This window comes from Nannobrachium achirus (genome assembly GCF_963921795.1).
Source record: "Nannobrachium achirus genome assembly, chromosome: 2".
Classification (NCBI taxonomy): Eukaryota; Metazoa; Chordata; class Actinopteri; order Myctophiformes; family Myctophidae; genus Nannobrachium; species Nannobrachium achirus.
The window spans coordinates 42,338,637-42,362,773 of NC_137811.1; the positions used below are offsets into that span (position 1 = coordinate 42,338,637).

General features: G+C 41.8%; 2 protein-coding genes across 5 annotated transcripts in view; both read right to left on the reverse strand.

Moving 5' to 3' along the window:
* Positions 1 to 17,599, reverse strand: part of LOC308302827 (CREB-regulated transcription coactivator 2) — a gene marked incomplete at its 5' end in the record, with an annotated part of 38,535 nt that extends 20,936 nt beyond the window's left edge. For 3 of the 4 annotated variants that reach the window (XM_080747130.1, XM_080747129.1, XM_080747132.1), the window contains 10 exons: positions 1,637 to 1,905; positions 4,900 to 4,949; positions 5,163 to 5,242; positions 5,364 to 5,390; positions 6,015 to 6,121; positions 7,614 to 7,682; positions 10,495 to 10,556; positions 11,557 to 11,673; positions 12,281 to 12,382; positions 17,423 to 17,599. In XM_080747130.1, coding sequence (XP_080603256.1) covers positions 1,637 to 1,905; positions 4,900 to 4,949; positions 5,163 to 5,242; positions 5,364 to 5,390; positions 6,015 to 6,121; positions 7,614 to 7,682; positions 10,495 to 10,556; positions 11,557 to 11,673; positions 12,281 to 12,382; positions 17,423 to 17,599 — 1,060 coding nt within the window. The remainder of the gene's footprint in view (positions 1 to 1,636; positions 1,906 to 4,899; positions 4,950 to 5,162; positions 5,243 to 5,363; positions 5,391 to 6,014; positions 6,122 to 7,613; positions 7,683 to 10,494; positions 10,557 to 11,556; positions 11,674 to 12,280; positions 12,383 to 17,422) is intronic. The other variant, XM_080747131.1, reaches the window with a different exon arrangement.
* Positions 17,600 to 17,776: 177 nt separating this feature from the next.
* LOC308280284 (zinc transporter ZIP1-like) lies at positions 17,777 to 22,556 on the reverse strand. The gene is made up of 4 exons (XM_080720544.1): positions 22,424 to 22,556; positions 21,547 to 21,830; positions 20,670 to 20,800; positions 17,777 to 19,960 (listed from the first exon to the last, which is right to left on the reverse strand). The coding sequence occupies exons 2-4, from the start codon at positions 21,734 to 21,736 to the stop codon at positions 19,265 to 19,267; spliced, it is 1,017 nt and encodes a 338-aa protein (XP_080576670.1). The 5' UTR covers positions 21,737 to 21,830; positions 22,424 to 22,556; the 3' UTR covers positions 17,777 to 19,264.
* Between the last annotated feature and the right edge of the window lie 1,581 nt (positions 22,557 to 24,137).

Below are 24,137 nucleotides of genomic sequence, written 5' to 3' on the forward strand. Positions count from 1 at the left end.
CATTACTAAAGGTAGGCTAAAGGACAGTTGTGGTGAAGATGACTAGAGCAAGGAGACGTTAGGCCTTAAGACATGCAGAGAGGATCAAGAAATCAAAATGTAGCTGGCTGAGGGGGTTGGAGACACTCGGCTTCGCCTTGTGTCTCACCACGCCTCTCAGCCGTTATAAAATACCAGGTAACCACATGCCTCTTGTGGCTTATTGCTTCAGCCTACATTTATATATGTATTGGATACAGTGGTAACTGGATATCAAGCCCTAAATTCAGCCATGGGAAAATATTGCTTTAAGGAAGGGGGTGTTGCATGTCATTCTGTTTTGCTGTGTGTGTGTGTGTGTGTGTGTGTGTGTGTGTGTGTGTGTGTGTGTGTGTGTGTGTGTGTGTGTGTGTGTGTGTGTGTGTGTGTGTGTGCGTGTGCGTGGTACAGTAGGTGTAGAACATTAGATGATGACTGATAGAGGACACCTGCTTGTATGCTACTTGATGTGGCCTGGGCTTATATAGGTGAATTTAGCTTTAATTTTCATTCCGGAGTTGGTCGGAGGCTCCGTGTTGCAAACACCTACCTCCACACTCGACTGCACCTTTTAACCCATTTAGGCCTGATGCCGATTCTAAGGGTGCCTTCTGAGGCCTGACCTAAGTTTTCTGAAAGAAACTTCAAATATTATACAAAAATACAAAAAACGTTGCTACATACTGGACATGTAATGTAGTACACAAAATGTGTTCCCGTCCATAATGGGAGGAATATTTTCGCCTATTGATTATCAGGCCACAGAGACTTGAGTTCAATAATATTTTTTTTTGTATTTGTCGCATTCCTAATAATTGCAAATGCATTTGGGTCCCCATCCGGAATCAATGAGGGTACATTTATTGTAATCAAATTTTAGCCTTGGAAATGTAAGAAAACCCTATTATTGAACTCAAGGCTGCGTGGTCTGAGTAATCAATAGAAGAAAAAAACATTTTGGGGGTGAACTACTCCTTTAAGCTCTGCATCACGTGCAAGACTACAACTAGAAGGTGGTGGCAAAGCGGTCTGGTAAGCAGAAGGTCGCCGATTCCACGCCTGTGTTAAAGTGTCCCTGAGCAGCCCTTAACCCCCCTCGAGCCACCAACTGGGTGAAGCTGAAACTGAATTCCCCCCCGCAGGACTAACAAAGGCCTCCCTCTCCCCCTTATCTTAGTTCTTCCTTAGTAAATCGGATGCCAACTTCATGCAGATTGAGAGCAAAATTGCAGCTTATACTGCAGTTCCTATGAATGTGAACTAAATAACATTATTTTGTATCATTGCAAAAGAGTTAAAGGAGTAGTAACTCAAGTATCCATGATAGGAAAAAGGTTATTTTAGGGGTGAACTAATACTTTAAAAGTCTATAGTTTAGGGGCGTCTGCTGGCCAACTGGTCCAAGCGCATACCACTTAGGCATTGCCACATGGGCATGGATGCCTGGCGGCGTCGCCTGTTCGATTCCAGATCCAGACGACCTTTGCAGTGTGTCGCTCCCCATCTCTCCCCCCATTTCCTGTCAGACTACTGTCCTATCCAATAAAGGCATTAAAAAATAAAAAATAAATCTATAGCTTAACTATACAAACTATAAAACACAGTCTCCTCAGCCTACCAGGTGCGTGGTGATGGAAGGTGCTGTTGGCCCCATGACCAGTGGCTGCGTTGATCCCCAGCTGGGTCAGGGTGGAGGCCAGGTTGCCCGTGCTACTCCCTCCGCTCAGGGACGAAGACCCCAAGTAGCCTGGCTCGTCCTGGTCGAGCGGCGTGGGCAACGGAGAGGGGAAGTGCAGGCTGGACAGGTCGGGCAGAGAGCCGCCCGTGTTGAGGGCCGAGGGCACGCCGTGGGCAGGCGTGGACGGCTGTTCCGGGGAGGGGAAGATGCTGGAAGAAAGGAGTGAAATCAGTTAATCAGTGATATAAGGTGATAATATTTATCACATGCCAAAGCATATCCAAATTGGGATTATTTTCTGCCTCCTCACAAGATTAGAGGGTTTAGAGCCCAATGTGAATGTTGACGTGTGCGTCCGTCATGTGTGTGTGTGTCAATGTTATATAATATAACTTCCCACTTGATTCTCTGGAAGATGGATTCTGATATCATTTACAGTTAGTGTGTCTCTGAAAAACTATCTTTGAAGATTTTTTTTTCGTAGACTATTGAAAAGATTTCTTTTTCGTAGACTATTGAAGGTTTATTGTATTTCAGCACTGTTCATGTCTGTTTAATGCCTACTCCCCCTCTGTATTCCTCCATTCTTTTCACAAATTGCACCCTCCCTCATAAACAGTTCAATTCAATAATGGTTTATTTTATCTTTATTTACACAGTCCTGCAGTTTGTTGTGCATGGGAGGGTCCATATGTAACTGGGCTCAGCTCTGACGTACAATAGTAGACACTATGGGGTACAGAAATGTACAGCTGCTTCTTTTGAATTTGTACGCAATTGGACCAGCGCATCAGAAGATTGAGGAGCATGCATGCCAAACAGCTTAATTCCTAAGCATACTTCACATTTAATTCTCACATCTGTTATGTTCAGTGGAAGGAAATAAATACAAATCATGCATTAGTGTAGCTATACTATAACATTCAAAACAATATCAATGAGACATCTGTTAAAAGTAATGACACTTCAGTAAATGAGGAACGTCCGCATTTATCAAGTTGAACCTGATCGAATCCTCTGTCCTAGCATGTCATCCTTGTCTCTTTCCTCGCGGGAGGGACTAAAGCACAAGGAAACAACCTGAGTAAGGGACACATGTATCTAATACCCTCGAGGCTTCAGTCCTCGGAAGCTTCTCATTGGCTGAGCCGGAGGTATGGAGCGCTCCGTTGTATCCACTTGGACTGTGCAGGTGTCGAAAGTCGGGGGGATGAAGCTTTACTATTCTGTGCATAACGGCACAAAACTCGGTAACGGCGCTGAGAAACAAAACAAGCGCTCCTTTACAAGAGCCTAACTGAACCCTGGTGGGTTGGGGATTCATGCGTAAGGGACACTAGAATTTATAATACTGTTGCTCACAGTGACGGTTCCAGTTCTTGCAACATTTTAACTTGTGCTAATTGGTCAGCTGCTGCCATATCCACCCAAAGGTCTGATAACAATTACAGAACGTTACCGACCCGAGTCCTTTTAATCTCTCCCCTCACTCACTGAGAATGGGATAAAGACAGAGGGAGAGAGAGATACAGAACCAGACCTTAAAATTAGAGGGAGAGATGCAACATGTGCGACAAGGCATCCATTCATAAGCAAGGGAGGGGGGGTAAAATGCTGGTGAGCAAGAGACAATGAAGGTGAAATAGAGGGGGGGCACACAGAGAGAGGGGGAGAGAAATTAAAGCCAATAAGAAATATAACAGAAAAGGGCACATCAGAGAATAGTAGGGGTTAGCCGCACACTAGACTATCTAGCTATGCAGAAGAATGCATGCAATACAAGGCACATGAATGAACACAAAAGTACACAAATATGCATCAACAAAAATAAACCAAAGAATGGGCAGAAAGCTCTGGGAGTGCTGTACTGCTCCCAGATCAGTTTCCATATCATTAGTCACAAATAAGAGGAGCAGGAGAGAAAGAGAGACAAACATTGAACCAGAGACTGTAGCAGGGCCTCATTAGAGGGTTTTACACTAGAGAGCATCATCCACCAGGAATTATGCATTTTATTCACAGACCCTATATGATGCAATCAAGAAAGATCTGATACAAGTGGCCAAATCATCTTCCACTGAAGGGTGGCTGGGCTCAGCCTCAAGAGATAAGGTGATGAAGTCAGACACCAGGAGGGAGCTTGAGTAGAGTCGGATCTCCTTTGCTTCGAACGGTGCCAGTAGGTGGTTCGGGCATCTGATAAGGATGAATTACCCTGGGGGATTTCTGGGCACCTCAAACTAGTAGGAGACCCCCCAGAACTCACTCAAGGGATTACACATTTCATCTGGTTTGGCAACGCTTCGATAAACCCCAGGAGGCTTATTGGACATAGATGTTGCTGTGGAGAGGGATGTCTGGTCAATATATATTTAACTTAGTGTGCAGTGAATAACTTCAGAATACTCAACTTGAGTATTGAGTGTATCATCAGTAATTTGCACACTCAAGTCTTCTTCCGGTTTATGTTTCAATTAAATCAAAGGTTACAGATTATATGTGCTAAGGAATATACGGTATTGTGTCAATTACCTCTTTAGAACTGGGATCAAGCCCTGGATTAGTCGTGTTGGGTGGTCATGGAAAATGGGTAGAACGAAGGACAGGGCTATCGGTTTGAATCATGCGCAATGCATCTTGGCTCGAGCATTAAAAAAAACACAATTGGTTGCGTTTGGGGAGTGCATTCTTTGTCGTTGGACTAGCAACGTATACAGGTTGGTCAAGGACACCTGTCAGCACAGGTGTCTTAAATATGAGAAAGAGTACGTCCCGCTGCACGCTTTACATCTCACTAGTCACTACCATTCCTGGGACCAACCAGTCCGAAACACGACAAACAACATTGGTCAGCAGAGACAAGATTAAAAAAGGTGTATGGGGAAATCAGGGAATTAGCATAACTAAATTGGGATTAAAGGGGGAGAAATGTTGAGACCCTGTGCCATACAAAGAGAGTGAATGGAATTGATACTATTGGTTTCTTGGTCACAGAGCACAGATTTTATTATGCCCATGTAGCTATACAATCCAATATTCTACCACATCGCTTTAAGGGTCAAATCAAACCTTAGGCCACGCCCAAATTTGAACGTCACAAATGTAACCCTAACAGTAAGCAAAGTCTGAGTTGAGTGACCAAGATTTGTCCAAGATCATATGGCATGATACAACAGCACCTTGTTCAGCAGTGGCAGACTTACTTTATGCCAGGAACTTCACAGGACTTGGGTCGAGATGACAGCAGGGGCAACTACAGAGGGGAAAACAGTGATTACTGCCTGTGTTTGCTGTTTTTCTCCTGTCCATGGTGTGCTAATCTAACAGTGCTTAATGGTTAAAGAAGAAAAAGGCAAACATTTTCCCAGCCATATACATTTATGCATGTGATATTATTTGTGTAATAAATGTATGCTTAGAGGAGAGGTAGTTGTCAGCTGTAGTTGACTGCTTTGGAATCCTTTACCTTTTTTGTGTCCCAGGGTTTGAGTAGCTTGCCTTCATCCAACACGTTCTCTTCAATGGGGGGCACTGGATATGGAAACACTAGGGCAAAAACATTAGAAATGTTACCCTTTAAAAAAAAACATTTGTGTAAAATTCTTGTTTAATTATGCCAACTCTGTGCTGGTTAATGTGTGTATGTTTGTGTTTTAAAAGAACGTACTCCTGCGCCCTTCTCCTTCACCCGGACCTAGAAGGACATAACATTCACAACACATCTAGTGTCATAACTTGAACTTATAATGATAAAACATCTGCAACAGGGCTACTCAACTTAAGATGGCTCAGGGGCCACTCAGCAAAATACAAAAAAATCCAAGGGCCACAAGCTAAAAATGACCGTCCTATTATGGACGTTTAGACAATGATTTTGTAACACACTACACGAGTAGTCTAGAAATTACAGAAACACACAGAGAACAGCCACATTTCTATCTGTAAGGCCAACCCTCATTGAACAAAAATACTGTAATGGAATGATTAATGATGAAACAATGACGTTTCTTCTTTTGGAACAAATGTCATTGTATAAAAAACGTCTTGTATAAAACAAGACAAAATAGTTTCCTAGTGGTTTTGGAGAGAAAGTGAAAAATAACATCAGAAATGATTTGTCCACACTGAAAGTAGACAAAATATATTTTAATTTGTGCACACTGAAAGTGTAGACAAAATAACATTTTCACCTTTTTATTTTCATTAAGACTTCCTTTCGATAGCTTTTAATGTCACAAAAGAAATTACTCCAGAGATGTAATCTTTTTCTACAGTAAGCATCATCACGAAATACCGTAAACCATTATCTGTGACTCACCCGTGCGTCTGGCATTCTGGTGGGTGAGGGTGTGTCCTCCTGTGCTGAAGGGGTCTCCGGTTGGAGGGTTCATCACACTGGTGTGAAGGGCGGAGTCAGAGTTGGTCCTGTAGGCAGACACATCCACAGTGTTAGGGGTTAGAGAGAGCGGGAGAGAGAGAGAAAGATCAGGGGAGGCCCATTTTAGGGTATGTGGTGATCCCAGCGGGGAAATTACTTCTGCCATTTGACCCATCCTATCTGGCACTGCACAGAGAGCTTCTGGGGGTTCAGTGTCTTTCTCAGGGACACCTCAACATAAAGCCTGCAGGAGAAGGAGATCAACTGGGAAACCTCGGATTCACAGACAGCCACTCTAACTCCTGAGCTACTGCTTCCCCCAGAGGACTAGGAGGATATCAGTGTACACTAGTAGGGCATAACTTATATGAAGCATCATGTACAGTAACATGCAGGCCTGGAAAGTGTCATTTTAGGGGCAAGGCCACTTGGTCTTTGGTGTTGTCCATTGTTTGAGGGGACAAAGACCAAATGAAAGAATTAATTGAATTTAAGCGTTAAGGTTGATTTGAAATTAAATGTAATATGTAGACTATCTGCAGTGAAATACATACATTGGTATTTACAATCTGATCCATGCTCAGACCTGAACCATTCAAACTGGATTGGCTTGACAATGTGGACTCAACAAAAGAGACAGGTGTCTACATGACAAGAAAGAGTTGGCAAGAAAGAGACAGAGCAGGAGGGGCACAAGGCCAAACTGAGGGGCAACGAAGGCCATGGCCTTCATGACCTCCCTGAAATTCCTGCCCTGGTAACATGTATTTTTAAAAGGTAAAGGAAGCTGTGAGAATCTTCTCCATTTATGTTACTTATGTATCCCTTCAAATATCAATCAACACCTCAAATTTCATTTGCCAAAACCTGGCAACTGGGAAATGGCTGAAATAGATCCCACACAGAGAAATAGGAAAGAATAGTGGCATGACAAAAGGAGAGTGAATTGCACATTATGAAAAGAGTATTAATGCAGGACATACTGTATGGACCTAGAAAAGCACTATATAAAATTGGATGAAAATTAAAAGGGCAATGGATTGAATTCAGGAGGAAGAATCAGCAAAGAACTGAAAAGCAGTCTGAAATACATTAAATTAGATGGAGAAAACATCACTGCTGTCCCAACCATTCTTGGTTCACTGAAGGAACAAACACAACTTCCTAATTGGAAAATGCGCGCGCACGCACGCACGCACACACACACACACACACACACACACACACACACACACACACACACACACACACACACACACACACACACACACACACACACACACACACACACACACACACACACACACACACACACACAAAACAACAACTTTATTGCCTGTTCATGTTCACTTGATACCAAAGAGTCCCATCGCAACCTGAGAAAGCAGTAAGCCACAGTTTGTCAGCCATGTGAACGAGGGAAGAGAGAGAGACAGAGAAAGACAACAGATGAGAGAGAGAGACAGAGAGAGAGAGAGAGAGAGAGAGAGAGAGAGAGAGAGAGAGAGAGAGAGAGAGAGAGAGAGAGAATGGATTCACCTGTTAAGTGCAGTGGTAGGGAGACGAAACAACTGGCTTTTGTCCCCAGGGAAGTTGCCGGACCAATTCCTTTCATGATTGACAAACAAAATGTCTGTTATTTTTCCACCACCAAAAAGAAAAGTAGCTGGGATAAAATAAAAAATAAAGGACAAGAGTAGGCTTTGAAAAGCAACCACACGCAGAGAGAGTGAAAGACGAAAAGGAGGCAACGAGGAAGAGGGAGCCTGGCATACAGGATCAAAACGAGAGGAACAGAGAAGATAGATGCTTTCTTGTAGATGTAGGCAACAGCCTAGAAGAGAACATTGAGGCTGAGGATTTTAGGGGCATATGTCTAAGATCACAAAGGCACTGCTCACTTCACACTGGGTGTGATTTTTTTTCCCATTCTGGAAACATATACTTACTGGCAATAGCTGTTTCTTCTACGACAATGCAGGATGTTGTACATTTTCTGAGGTTATCTAAAATATTAGCTTCCCACCCCAACTGCAAAAAACCCAATGCTGATCTTGATGGAACTGCCAAACCTGCTGACATGGCCAGATACACGACACGTACACAAAACACCAGCTCTCTCAATTCCATTTCCACTGATTAATCAAGAGCATTTCCCTCCAAGTGGAGTGTGTGCTGGCTGACCATTTAAACCCCTATACTGTATTGAACGTGTTCCAACAGGGGTATATACCTGGTGACCGGTCCCCACTGTCTTTCTCTCAACACCAAATCTCTTTGCCGAAAATAGCCTACAAGCTCACAACTCGTTGCAAGATCCATTGTGAGCTGAGAGATCTACTTTTGTCACTGAATGTTTGCCAATTTTCGACAAATGTTCCAACACCTACTATGACATGCCTAGGATAGGGATGCTAAGTTGTATGTTGTTAAACAGAGAAGACACAAAATCCCACTCAATAGAAAGATAGCAAGCTATAAGTATAAGAATACATTTGTATGCTGTTGTAGCATGTTATGCAACTACGTTCCAAAGCCAGTATCTCTCTCTGGGGATGGGGGGGGGGTGTTGTCATTTTGTTAGCATGACAAGATGACAAGAAAGAAGGCAGGCAGGGCGGAAAAGGATTAGAACATTCCAAGAAATGCAAGAAAATGCGTCGGGAAAGTATAGTAGTGTATAGTAGTATTCCCAGTAGAAGGAAGGGAAGAGGCAGTTCAAATGAGCCGAGACTCCTTCAAAAGGCAACTGAAGTTTGGAGACGCCGGCTAAAGTAAACTAGATGTCTTGTTAGTTCTCAGATGGTTAGTATGCAGACGGAACTTAATGCTTGGACAGCCAGATGAAGAGAACATGTAGCACTTCAACTTAAACTTCATGAAAAGCACTTGTGAAACCCAAGAACATTATTACGTCACCTAAACAGAGTTTTATAAGTAAAGGATTGTTTTTTTGCCAACCCTAGGTCTAAGAACACAATTTACTTTGATTTTATTTAGATTTTTTTGTTTCAGATAGTTCTCTTTCCTTTGAAGGAATATGTTTTACATTATGTTTTTAATAGGGCTGGGATGCGATTAAAAATGTTAATCTAATTAATTACAGGCTCTGTGATTAATTAATCGCAATTAATCGCATTTTAATCGCACATCGATATTTGACCTGAGAATCATTTTTTTCAAGTAAAACACATTTTGTTGAGTGAATCAACAAGTGACTTTTTTAAAACTAAATTTCGCATCCACTGGGCCAAGCAAAGCGCTCTGATCGGCTACTTCTCCCTTTGCGTTTGTTGTCTCTTCTTGGTTGGTGCATCGCTATGATCGGTATGCCCGAAACTGAAGGTTCTGTGGTGCAAAAACTAAGTGCGATTAAAATGCGTTAATTTTTTTAATCGCGTTAATCTTCTGTAATTAATTAATCGCAATTAATCAGTTAAAGTCCCAGCCTTAGTTTTTAACACGTTGCAAGCCGCGGCAGAACCCTCTGAACAGAGGTAGCGCCGAAGAAATAAGCCATTTATTTACAAACATGTTTTAAAAAAACAAAGCCCACATGATAACAACACGTACTGGAGTGCTCGACACAGCGTACATATTCATCCTGCAGAGGTCGGCGATCTTACTTTGGCGAGGCGGAGGGGAGATCAATTCCATTCGTTTACGTGCGGCGAAGCAGGGAAAGGAGCGATAGAGAAGCGGCGCCCGAACGTGATTGAAACCGCGATCCACGAACAGAGACAAAGACCAGCCATCTTGTTTGAGCTTCTTGCTGAGTTTCAACACTGGGGAGAGGATGAGGCTCCTCCTGGCCAGCCATCCATCCAGAATGTGAGTCAACGGCGTGGCCTGCTGGATATTAGGAGTATCACACCCAGCACCAGAAAATGACTGTCAGAGCATATTAACCCTTTCAGATCGCTCCAAAAAGACACAGAGAAGAATTTCCGATGTTTTTTTTTTTTTTATTATAATTTATATCAAAAGTCCGGGAATAGACGGCGTGGCTGATGGGACCCAGTAGGAAGTCCGAGGGAGTACGGCCAGGCTTAGAAGGTGTTAAGCTAATAATGTTTTATCTAAGCTGTTTTTTGTCCTGTAAAACTTTAAATTGTATTTCCAATAATCCTAAATACTTCCAGAAATACTCTAGACATCACGACATTAGACGTTTAGGAGGCGCTCTTATCCAGAGCAAGATGATTTATGAGTCCCTTGGTGTTTGTTTAACTCACCTGCACATGGTAGTATTTCTTTCGGATTAACTTGTGTGAAACTCAACACATTGCTGCTCGGGATTTGCAAAGGTTTCACAAGGCTCAGCGGTATCAAAGAAGATGCACTTAGAATAACAAACAGGCATCCAGACAGACAGCCATGACTCTTAACAAACAAAGCAGTGAGGGGTCCAAATCATTACCTTCTCCAGCTGGGGTCAGGGGGCGGGGACAGGTAGGCAGAGTTATACGGAGAGTTGTCCACCTGGAGAGAGCACTGGTCAAGGGGAAAAAAATGGGTCATCGTGGACTAAATGGGAGAAACTGCAAAAAGAAAAAATGGGAATTGGCTTAAATGTTTTGTTTCCCAAACACTGGGTCGTGTTTGGGAAATTTGTGGGTCGCAGACGCAGACACATTTTTATGGGTCCCTTTTTTTGGTTTTTAATTATTTCAAAATATTAAAAAAAAAGATTTCATGAATTCAAGTAATTTCATGAAGCAATCAAAGAAAAATCTAAGAAGTAGTGAAAATAGGCGATCTACAAGCTCACAACATTGTGGGCTTGGCAAACCACTGGCTTAAATCGACTATCTCCAACAAGGTTAGGTTTAGGTGGTCTAACCAAAGGGAGGTCGAACCAGTGCCATGTTACCCTCTGGTAAACCCTACTGACAAAAGCACTTACACTTAAAAGCAGTGTGCGCTCAATCATGACCTCAACATACACATAATTGCCTGAGTAACAACAAAGATGACATAACAACAAACCTCAAGACCTTGCCAAATGAAAAATATAAATAACCTACAGCAAACCACAGCAATAATGCCTGATGTTTTGGCTTCCTATGGTGTTATTACTTTAGATGAGATAACTGTGTTACTTCTAAATCTAAAGTAAAAAAGACGTTGACATAAGTTTCTAAACATCACCATGCTATTTTCAATGTGAAGGCCTTTGTTACAGTGCTGTCATGGAACGTTTGTTAAGTTTCTCCATGACCAAAGGATGTTCTTGAGAGGCCAATGAATCGAAACCTGTGTGTTTGAAGCATGAGAAGTGAGAAACGTTTTGATAATTAATGTTTTTAGCTCAGGATAGCAGTGGTGCTGGCTTATAACTTCTTATTTTTTTTGTCAGAATGTTATGAACTATCCAGAGAGAATGCAATATTACTGCCTCTACCTCTCTGATGAGCAGCACATACTGTCTTTATGGTTTTAAAAAATCCAAAGCTAAATTTATGCTTTGGCTGAAGGATACGGGTCTGTTCCTGTAAGGGCGGACTGGAGAGATGAACCGTCGGTCCCTCTGAACCCGTTCAACCAGGCCGTGGTGCCGCGTGGCACGACTGGACTCCAGAGTGGAGTGGAAGGAACCCTGAGAGACAACGGAACAGAGCGGCGAGGCAGGGAGTCAGGGATGATGAGGGAGGAGAGGGACAGAGGTCCGGTGGGAAGGAGATGGACAAAGAGAGTGACGGAGATAAAGGAGATGTACAAAGAGAGAGACAGACAGATAAGAAGTTTGAACGAACAACATTAACAACAACCACAAGAAAGTCTGAGAACAAAACAACCATTTGCATTGCTGGAAAACAATAACGAGCAGCAACAACTGAATTCAAGAAACATAGAGAGAATATACAGTATAATTGACAGGATGTGGTAATGCAAACGACACACACACACACACACACACACACACACACACACACACACACACACACACACACACACACACACACACACACACACACACACACACACACACACACACACACACACACACACACACACACACACACACACACACACACACACACACACAATCTAAATACCCAGAGTTTTAATGCAGTTCATGAACCTTCTTATTCACTGCCACAATGCTACTTTCCGCTACTCTTCCACCTTTCATTTATAAATGTAATGTATAATAATATCTAATAAATCAGAAATGCCATCTTCATATGTCCCTCTTGAGTCACCTGGAATTCCTGGGGGTTCCTTCCAATCTGGTTGACGTTAGGCAGGGAGCCCCCATAGTAAGGACCCTGATTCCTGGCCAGACGTACCTTCTGAGCCTGGAGCTAGAGACAGAGTTAGAGAGAGGTGGGGGAGGAGGAGAGAGGTTACATTTCTGCATTATAGCAATATAATTTAATTGCAGTCACACAAAATCTAGGTACATAACCAGTATGAACAAAATAGAGGAAGACAAGCAGACAATTAAAGGCAAAACAGAGGTATATTGCAGGAAAGACAGAAACAGAGTGACAGAGAGAAAGTCAAAGGGACAGAAACAACAATGTGTACTGTTGGGTCTGTTTTAAAAAGCCAAACAAAACTGTTACTGAAAAAACAGCCTTGAATGTAGCCATCCATTTCTGAATATAACTCAAGAACACTCTGTGTTCTGCATAGCTTTACAGTGGCGGACACAACACTGACTGAGGAACATGTGGCTTTGGAAGGGGTTAAATGCAAGAACTGTCCTTGACTCCCCAAATTAACTCTGTCAATTGGCAAACAACTAGCTTAGTTGCATAGGAAATGCTTGGACTGAATTCAAAGCCTTCATCATCAGCAGAGTGAGGTTTGGGACTGTCACCAAACATGGAGAAAGGAATTTTGGGGTAGAACCCTAATTAAAAGGGAATAGAGGGTATGTGCAAATCGAGTGGCAAAGTGAGTTTAACGTTATTTAATACAATCAGATGGGACTTTGCTCAGTTTGCCATTTGGATGTTATGGGCTATCAAGGCCAGAAAGTACTTTTTTGCAACTCAGTAGGCGTTCCCACATAACTTCTGGGTACGATGATGATGTCACGCACATACCCTCTATACTATTCAGTTTAAGAAGAACTTGTATAATTGTGGTTTCAGGCAGGCCAGTCATTGTTAGTGAGCATGAACAACTCTCTCTAAAAGGGTACCAGAAAGACCTAGGACTTAGCCCCTAAAATAAATGGGATAATTATTGACATAGAATGTTTGTTTTTATACATAAATGGACTTTATTAGTACTCACTATTGTGCTAGCTCTGAACCTGAAAATACACCTTTATGGTTCTCCATTACTGTTCCATTTATCTATGGAACTTAGAATTCACCATTGCGCGTGTCAAGTCTATACTTTTAATTACACACACATTAATTCTCATGAACTACTGGGATATTCACTGGTATACGATTGCTAAGGCAAACTGCTGTACTTTTAACTGTGGGTAGATTGTACAGTATATTCCTCATTACATTCACTATAGACCGACTGTCCATATTCATTTATGTAATATTTATTCATCATTTCTCCTACTGTGTAGCTGGCAAGCACTGTGTGTGTGTGTGTGTGTGTGTGTGTGTGTGTGTGTGTGTGTGTGTGTGTGTGTGTGTGTGTGTGTGTGTGTGTGTGTGTGTGTGTGTGTGTGTGTGTGTGTGTGTGCGCGCGCGCGCGCCTGCTGAAATCTCCTTTTGGGGTCTTATTTCTACTTCCTGTTCATTACTGTTTATTTTCTTCTTATTTTTATTATTGTTGACACATGAATCTGTAGTCCTATCTGTCTATCAATCGGTTTCCTACTGTGGTGATGCTATGGCTGGGATTAATAGAGGTCTATCTATCTAATCACTGAAAAGTAAATGTATTATTTACAATGTGGCTTGCCCTGATCTTTATTGTAAGCCACTCTGATAAAGACTTTAGAGCTGAAGGTACATTTGTTCCTGGGTCAACACTTCAGAACTTAGAAGTGGGTTTTCTTGTTGGTTTAAATCATTGTCTAAAACGGAGAATTATTCACAAGGCAAACTGGTAGACTAGTGCCAACTAAAAAAGAAAAGATTATGCCCGAGTTAGTCTAAAGTTTAATGATTCTCTTCCATTATAAATGTGCTATGACTATTGACCAGCGTTTCTGAATCCCTACGAACTTGACACTAATGGTATGTGTAAGAGAAGTTAAAAACAGCTTATAGGAATACATCATTAGTTGACATTACCTGCAATGCCTATAATTGTCAATAACTCAATATCATCCAGGGGGACTGCCCATAAGTCCGAAGGTTCATTAGTCCTACATCTCATTAGTCCGAATTATTACTGAGGTTATGGTTAGGCATAGTATTCTTAACAGATTCGGACTAATGGGCTGTCGGAACAAAGAGGTTTCGGACCAATGCCATGGCACCTCAACCAGCCACTCAAGCTTTTTGTAATAATTTAAACTCAATTAATTGTGAAGTGTGAACTGTGCTACATAATGGCATTCTCCATCAGATTATTGAATTCAAGTTAAATGAAATGACATTGTCATCAAAAATGGTGCTATAGCGCCTTTATCCCAGGCATTTACAATGATTGATTGTGCATTACCTTCACCCAGTCATACACCGATGGCAGAGGAAACCATGCAAGGCAACAATCTGCTTATTGGGAGCAATTAGGGGTTCAGCTTCTTGCTCAAGGACACTTCTACACTAACTCTAGGAGAGCCCAGGATTGAACTGGGAACCTTACAGTTCTCAAGCGGCCGCTCTACCTCATCCTCCTGAGCCACTGCCTTCATCACTGGAGAGACTTTCACTGGAATAAGCAGAACCCAACAAATTGTTTCACCTTTTATGATTATCTATAATATAGACATCAATTAACTCACAACTCCACAAGCTATCCTACAGCAGCAAATGTTAGCCGCGAGTGAACACCTAACAGTTCATATTTTCAACTAACCTAATGCATGACTTCCCCTTTATCCTTTTCTGCCCCTGAGGCTATGGTATTTAACTTGTAGTTGGATTCCAAGGTGATATCTAAGACAAGTGTAATATCAATCTGCAATAATGCTTGTTTTTTAAATTTAACATGAATAAATGATGCTTCATTGAATAATTAACAACTAGTCCTTGCACAGTATATGAGGGATTGAATGTCTCAGAAGTACTTAATGTTGGAGAACCAGTACGTATCAGTGATCTCCAAATGTGGGCACTGTTGCAGCATGCGGCTGTTACCATGTATCATCCACTGTAGCCACTGGCCGGTTCACAGTTAAAGTGTTTAGCCCTGCTTATAAACCAGCAATGACAACCAGCGACAAAGAGATTAGGCTCACTATCAATTATTTTCCAAGATTATATCAATTACTTTAAAAAAAAAAAAATATATATATATATATATATATATATATATATATATATCAACAAATCAATTAAGTGGTAACCGTTATTTTATACTTTGTCACACAATGTTGTCGAGCAAAAAATAGTTTCGACATAGTTTCAACAGTAGATCATCTATGTGTTCGTGAGTTCATACTATTGTCAAAATGCCCAAATAGGGACCGATTATTAATCGATTAGTTTATTAAGATAGCGATTATTTCTCTTTTTTTAAGTTTATTGTCGATATAGCTGTTGCACCCCAACAGAAAAGCATATGAATGAACTAAGCTATGCACTCAATCTTCTCTCAAGAGTCAGCATCCAGTGTGTCAGTCAGTAAATCAGTTCGTGCAGGCCAGGGTAGTATGTCTCCATGAACTGGTGCGGTGTCTCACCCGTCACGCGCGCGCGCACACACACCCCTGATGTTTCTATTAGCTGATTGGACACGCCCACACACTCCTGTATTGAAAAGTATCGTCAGTGTGGTTGGCCGCACTGGTGAGGAGAGAACAACGGCTGTCTGTCGACCTCAAAGGAATTCCTAGTAAAGACAGCAGAAGAGGTGGGTGCACTACTACTCTGCACTATGTCCGTGTAACGGGAAGGTCTGTGACAGTGTGTAGGCAGGCAGGGTGTGTGTATTAGTGTCAAGTTGTCCCCCTGGATGCCATGCCAACCTCGGGATGCCAACTTCTTTTCCCAGCACACATCATCTATCATCCTCCATAATATTGAAGAGATAACATCCCATCGTGGTACCATACAGGCTGTATTTCAGTAAAGTCAAAGCTCAGCTGTCACCGTTTATGCTAACTCGACAGCGAAAATACATATTATTTTCCAATAAATCATGGCGTTCACAACGTGAAACCAAGAGCCACACTTGTCCAACTAAGTGACATTTTTAATTAACTTGTCCCTATAAGGACAAGCCTTAATGTCATGCCCTGCTTGAATCCGACATAATTTAAGATCCAAGGGTTAGATCACTATAGTGGCTAAAATACAGCCAAAGCCAGGAAGAGCCCAACCATTGAGAGAGTGTTTTGCCCTACCAGTGGCTCAGATAAGAAAGCCTTGATCCCCTGTCTGACAATTAGTTCTCTAGCAAGAGACTGGCAAGTAAGCCAATGTTTCTGGCCATCATCATATCATAATAACACAATGTAAACTACAAAACACTGGTGAGGGTGAAGTTGCTCAAAGCAACAGCTACCTTAACATGTCAATCCAGAGACACTTTTAAAACGTCTGTCTTTCATACAAACCAAGCTTCACCGTCATGCTAACTATTGCTAAGGGCAACGCTAGCTAAGCTAATTACATTTTTCTAACCCAACAACTGGCACTGAAAAAAATAAAACGTTGACCAATTCGATTTAGATAACGTTGCTGACAAAACGCACAATAGGTTAATGTAATATGACTGAATGTATAAACAGGCAAAAGTTATAGACACAGTGCCTTTGTTGACAGCAATGTTAACCTAACATTGTAAACAACAAGCCCCTTTTCAGCCAATTTATACTTTAGTTGGGGAACGACGGTGACGCTCTGCAAATATGAAAATTTAGATTTGGAAATAGCTGTTATGTTGTCTTTTACGTTTTGTTTTATATTTGAAAACGTCGTTTTTGTCTTAGCAACACGGTCGCACGACGAAGTATAAATAAACTATAAGCCTTAACGCCAGATAACTGCTCTGCTCTCTCCCCGACATGTCGACTCGGAAATGGACAACAATCAAAGAACATGGTTGCTGCCCAAAACACACGGAGATACACTTTGGTCGGCTTCAACTCAAGTGACATATAAATAAAGTCAACCCCCAGGGGAAGGGGAAGCTCCGTGTTGTTTTGAGCTGGACGAACGGACCCCGGGCAAGGCCCCGTCGTCTTTCCTCCTCCAGGCAGATACATCTGCTCTGCTCTCCGCCTCAAGAGAGAGAGAGAGAGAGAGACTCACCCTGGTCGAAGTGATGTCCATCATAACCTCCTGAAACGCCGCCGTCTCCTCGGCCTGCCGCTGCGTGTGCAGCGCGATCTTCTCGCTGAACTTTCGGGGGTTGGAAGGCCCGGACCCAGCGCCCGAAGACGTGGGTCCCGGTCCACAACCACCACCGCCTGCACCCATCGCAGACATCTTTAACCGAGCGGACGGGGGACAACTTCTTGACGTAGTGGAATGATTTGAGCTGCCCTGGGGTGGGAGGGAGGGAGGACAGCGACAGTGGGGACAAGACACAGTGACAGCGCGCCCTCTGCTGTATTTATTCGGGTACTTTTATGGTGGATTAGAAATCCATTGCAATGATGATAGTCTGGATGATTGGAAAAACATAAATGTGTGTATGTAATTAATAATTATATATAAAATACACAGTGAAAATACTATACATAAAATATAATAGGTCTACACAGTGAAAATACACAACACAAATATTGGCGTGTACACACACCTTAAACAAAACATTTTATACAATCAAGAACTATCTGTAGAATATTATATATAGTACAATTCGTATTTTGTTTAGACCTCTTTGGTGTTGATTATAAAAATACAATGTTTAACAGTGCCATACTATTTATCAGTGCCATTACCTATACTCCTAACAAATCAATGTTTCAAGCCCAGTTTAATTTTATCATTCATTTTTACATACTGTAAAGTGATTCACTCACTTTGTCAATACAGTCTCTTCAGAACATGAAAAATAAACGGCTTCTCGTAAACAAAAAGAGATTCATTTAGAGTTATTCCCATACAATGATAAGATGGCACACTAAACTAAATCATATTGATATGCTTTCTGTTGAAATGAGAGGATCTTAAATCATATTGATATGCTTTCTGTTGAAATGAGAGGATCTTAATATCGAGTTCATCTCATTGCAAATTCTCAAGCCGGATAAACATTAAAAGGTCAGATAAATACTGTTAGCAGGCGTTGACACTAAGGCTTGCCCACCTGCCCCCGGCAGGTAAATAAAACCTTCGGGCAGGTGGAGATTGCTTTCAGGTTGCCCGACTGGGCAAGTGCTTGTTTGAGAGGGGACGCAACCATCTATAAACACAACAACACGAGATAACTGTCTAAACACCTGAACATGGCCAGAGCGCTCTGTCTTCTGGTCTGTAGAATGTAAAATAAAAGCACTGTTGAGCTGTTGCTACACTTAAAAATATAAAATAGAAGTGAAGTTGAACCCATAGTTCAACTTCCTATGATACCTATGATACCCATAGATATTTGGATAAAAGTTGAGATATGACTTTCTTTTTTTCGCACAACCCAGAAAGTAAAAAAAAAGTTTTAAATTGAACTGTAATTCAAATTTTACCTATCATTTTATAATGGACGATTTACTTTTCGGGCAAGTGGGCATTACCTTTGGGCAAGTAGAATTTGACCCGTACTTGCCTGACGAGCAAGTGCCTCTGAGACCTTAGTGTCAACCCCTGTGTTAATGCATGGACATGTTTTACACTTACGTATATGAATTACAGTATAAGACACTTAAACAATACAAATGAGTGAGCCAGTCTTCAAAAATGACAGCTGCGGAGGGGATTTAACTTCTGGCTTCTGGCTTTTCAGTTACAGGATTGGTCTCTCATAAGCAGCGCTGTGTTCTACCTGTAACGCACGTATACAGCGTCTGCTGTCGGAAATAAAAATATGAATAGCGTCTGCCCTCGTGAACTTTTCAAAGTAGCATATTTGATAGGCATTATGCCACACGAATAGCCGCGGATCATAGATTATAGTATGCCCTCATACCTTGCTGCTTAGCTGGTAGTGTTTGGCTACAGTTTTATAAACAGAACCCCTGTGATCACAGCAAAACCAAGCAGCAGCATGGCCACCTTTGGGAGACGGTTCTTAACCGAGTTCAGTTCATGAGGCAAGATTTCCATGAAGGTGATGTAGATGAAGGTGCCTGTTGCCAGCCCCTCTAGTGCAGACCTGGCCAGCTGGTGCTGGGGAGAGGCCTTCGTCTCAGTGAGGGCAATGCCCACGCCAATACCCAGTGGTGACATGACGGCAAAGAGGAGCAAGCAGCCAACCACCACCATTCGCCTCAGTCTGCCCTGAACAAGCTTGAGGGCCAGGCTGAAAGAGATGATGCTTTTGTGAATCATCAGTGCCAAGCAGATCTCCAGAACCTGCTTACTGTCCCCCATAAGTCCCACCGCCAAGCCCTCAAACACTGAATGCAGAGACATGGAAAAGACCAGGACAAAGGCCCTCAGAGCTGAGTGAGAGTTGAAGTCCAAATGGAAGTGGCCCCCTTCAGAACCTTCAGAATCTGTCCCATGGCGATGGTGAGAATGACGCCGCCCATTCCGGTCATTTGACTGGACACTGGAGTCCACCAGTAGCGCACGTCTTTCCTCCGATATCAAAGTTGATTGGTCTTTGAGGGCCAGGACTATCTGTTCCAGGATGAGGACCAGGAAGAAGCCCATGGCAATGATGAACTCTGGCAAAGGGAACTGGAGCTGACAAGAGAGGGGCAGAAAAGCATAATTAATGTATCTTTTCCTCTCAATGGCACATACTGTACATTTTGCATACATATTACACATGAATGCAATTTTTTACACAATAAAAAATGGCTATGCTTAAAAAACAAAACAAAACATTTTCTTCTGGGGGGGGGGGGTCCGTAGCCGAATACATATCATTTTGGGGGTCCTTTACATGAAAAAGTATAAGCACCACTGACATAGAAACAAAGACTTGCACAAATGCCTGTGTATCTGCTGTATCTGCTTTTCAATAGTTAAAGCACAAAATAACACAGTGAATCCTTGTACCCAGGGCCCAGAATTTGGTGTGACACTCCTGAGTACATATCAGAAATACCAAAAAGGTAGCACACCACACACATTTCCACTTATTTTATTTGACACACACCACACACTGTTAACTATTCACGCTTTTCTAATGAAGGCTCTTGGCTGAAACACATTTACAATTTTTTGTAAGACTATATTTAATCTTCATTAAATCAAGAGAAAGTTACCCTGAGCAAATACTTTTTATCAGCAGACATAACCCTGGGAGCTGTTCAGTAGAAATAGAAACACACTTGTAAATTGCTTTATTGCTTTGCTCAAGGATGACTCCTTAATGGCATTTTTGAGAGACATTTTGTGCCTGCCCACATTTCCCACCCAGAACCTGAACAAATTCCAGAATCCTTACCGCGATCCCCATATTGCCAAATGCTTGGTTGATGCCCTGGAGGTAGTCAGGCAGCAGGTCCAGCAGGCAGGTGGCCAAGAACACTCCTCCCGCAAAGCAGCTCACCAAACCCAGCACCTTATGGCGGGTCTCTGCAAAGACAACAACACAGCAGCCTAGAACAACTCGCCATGCAGAGCAATGTCACTGATGTGCTGCATGGGTAGATAATTCACTTGGGTTGGCTTAGACGAGGTTCCGCTCTAAGCCAAAACAACAGTAAATATTTTAACCTACTCTTGCATTTTCATTCTTCTGACTCAGAGATGTTAACAGCACTTGCAGTTGAGTTAAATAGCTTTGTTCTTTTCTCTGATCTGCACGGTTAAACTTAGTTGAGTCAGAGGTTTTCTGCTTCAAAACACACACCTGATGCAAAACAATTGAACAGCATATTACACACAGACTGACACTTTATTGATCCTGATAGAAATTCCAGTCAACCAGCTCTCCATTGCTGACCTCTTTAGTTTTGTGTGATTTCCAAACTCGTAGAACGTAGAATTAGGGCTGGGCAATATATCGACATGAAACTAGATATCTTGTGGGATTCTGGATATTGTAACATTGTGTTGTCTTTTCCTGATTTTAAGGATAAACACAGCAGAGCAGTAAATATGTAATTTGACTGTTCTAGCTGTTCTATTATTTGCCATTGGCCACTTAGTTATTATATAGGCATTACTTTGTCTCATTGTGTTCATACTTTGATAAATCACCCAGTTATATACACAATAAATGTCGCAATATTGATTTTAGTAAAAGAAAATGATATTTATCGCCCAGCACTACAGTTTACTGACCTGTGGTGGCCCTGGGTTTAACACTACACTCTTACCTGGGTTCACGCTACATCTCCCCACACCCCGCACAAGGCACAGAGGTGCGAAACCAAATAGAAGTGTGGTGGACAGCAGCACCACCAGTGCTCCCAGCTTAATCTCCAAGCCTGGAACAACAGCTGGATTGTTTTGCAATGCTGGTTGCCAACCAGGGGACAAGACGAGAGAGGAATCTTTCATGGCCATTTTAAAGTCTTTTAATGTTGAGTGAGTCAGCCAGCTACAGCATAAGTCTTCAGATTCTCCAAATTAGAGATGAAGACATCCAGAGATGCTGAGCCTGTCAGAGGGAAGATGGCAGGGTTAAGTCCTTTCATATTAGTAAGTGGATACCTGTGAAACAGGGCATTACAAATGGATAATGATGAGTAGTTTCTAGGTGTGCTTTCTAAAAAAAAAAAAAGGAAAGCTGATCAAAATTGTGCCTTTTGCTAGAGATATAGTTAACTAGACTGTGCTTGGTTGAATACTATGTTGTGTCCACTGTTCAAAATGTATGGTGAACAGCGAAAATAAGTAGATTTTGTCTTTATATTATTAATTAATTGGTTCGGATTAATTAACATTAGACGTCACGTATCAGCAGGCAACAGGCCCACAATAGCCTAAAGTTAATTTATCAGTTTTGTGTGAATTACATTTGCTTGCAAAGAGAAGAGTTAAGACTCGTAGTTAAGAAAGTCTAAATTAATTTAATCTTTCGCAGTAGGCTACGTTTTCATCATATCGGTATTTAACGGTATACGAAAATAAATCTAGATCATTGTACCACCTTTCAAAAATTACAACACTGCTTTGTAACCTAAAAGGTTGGAAACTTTGATGAAACTTTGAAGAATCACAAGCCAGATTGTCAAAGAAAGCCTCGTTTACCTTAATGTTAGTCCGCCGACAAAGCCAGACATACGGCTGTCTAAGAAGATACAACCGGCCAAATCTAAACATTAATAGCTGTTATACGTCAGTCTTCCACAACTGTACGTGATAATAACCCAAAACATTCTTGGTCTTCTACCGGGAAGTGATGGTGAGTCAGTTACCATCAACAGCGTCAGCTGATCCAATGGGACAGTAATGTGTGTGGGAGTCGGAAGGAGGGGCGAAAGGATCTCCGATGCACAGAGCTGCTGATCCATTTGCCAGTTTTGCGTGTCCGGTTTAGAAATCAGCGGATACGGAAAATGGCTGTGTAACCAGCTGTATGCATGTTTGCCTGGAAATGACAGGATACGGTTTTTGACTAGGCGGTCTCTAGACAGGATATGGCACTGCACTGGCTAAAAATGAAATGGACTCGTATCCCGGCCCCTTCACCCCCTCCTTAAATCTTCCTCCACCACCTCACCTTTTCCCTATGCACCTTCCATGGAGAAAGGTGAGTGTCATTTTATGAGACAAGATCAGAATGAGAATTCCTAATAGTAGGATATAGGCATAGCTTTGTTAACACCACCTAGCTCTGGTCCATAGCGTTAGTGGAGTTCTTCCACTAAACACCACCCAGAGTCATGTCTGGATTCACCCTTCTAGATCAATGGAAATAATAGGCTATTATTTCCATTGATCTAGAAGTTTCAATATATGAATGACTTGTATGGCATTCGTTCTTCACTTTCACTGTTATATTGTATGAAGTACATTGTCTACTGAACGTCTCTGCATTTTCCTGAGGAAGTGATATTGCCCATTGATATCACAGCAAATATCAGATAATTATGATATGATTGCCATCATGAAACCATTAAATAAAATCATTTTGCTTCTTATACCAAATCTCAATACAAAAATGGAAGATTATTAGCTAAACTAATTAGTTATTATCTCGTTATCTACACATACAATATATTGTATGTGTGGAGATTTGCTGAACTTGGCTTGTGTTAAGTTTTTTGACTAATAAATAATAACGAATTTGAGTTTAGCTAATATCTTCCATTTGTGTATTGAGATTTGGTAGAAGCAAGAAAATTGATAATCTGGAAGACCAATTTATTTTGTTCAAACATACAGTTGCATTTAAAAATAAATAAAAGCTTCTAAAATGAATAATTTGTACATAGGCCGTCTAACAACCTCTAATGTCTCACTGTGCGCTCTATTGGCCGAACCATTTTCATTGCATATAATGCTATAATTAATGGTATGATGGCAATCATATCATTATTATCTGATCTTTGTTTTGATATCAATGGGCAATATCACTTCCTATGGAAAATGCAGTTGAGAACTTTACAGCACCTTGAGCACTGTCAGCAGAGTCAAACAATGCACTCTGTCAAAGGTCTGTCTCTAACACTAGCTCCTCCCTGCAGGCCTTGAGAAATGACACATTAGCAGAATTCTGACAGAACTGAGTCCTCAGCCTGAAGAGAAAACAAGGACAGCACAGATTGCCATGACAGCCTCCATGAGGGGTCGTGATCATGACCTGCTTCTTATCCAGACCACAGCACACGTGTCCACAACAACTCACTCACAGCCTCTTGTCCTTGTTTATCCAGCTTGGAGGTTGAATACGTACTGCCCTTTTCATGTCTAACTCACCATGAATTACTGAGTAGATAGGCCTACATTCTCTCTCACATAC

Excerpts from the sequence above, each read along its gene's own strand:
- LOC308280284 (XM_080720544.1), bottom strand. The coding sequence starts at position 21,736 with ATGGCCATGAAAGATTCCTCTCTCGTCTTGTCCCCTGGTTGGCAACCA. Across the intron at positions 20,801-21,546 it reads GAGATGTAGCGTGAACCCAG|AGACCCGCCATAAGGTGCTG; the intron begins GTAAGAGTGTAG and ends TTGTCTTTGCAG. Across the intron at positions 19,961-20,669 it reads TTGGCAATATGGGGATCGCG|CTCCAGTTCCCTTTGCCAGA; the intron begins GTAAGGATTCTG and ends CTCTCTTGTCAG.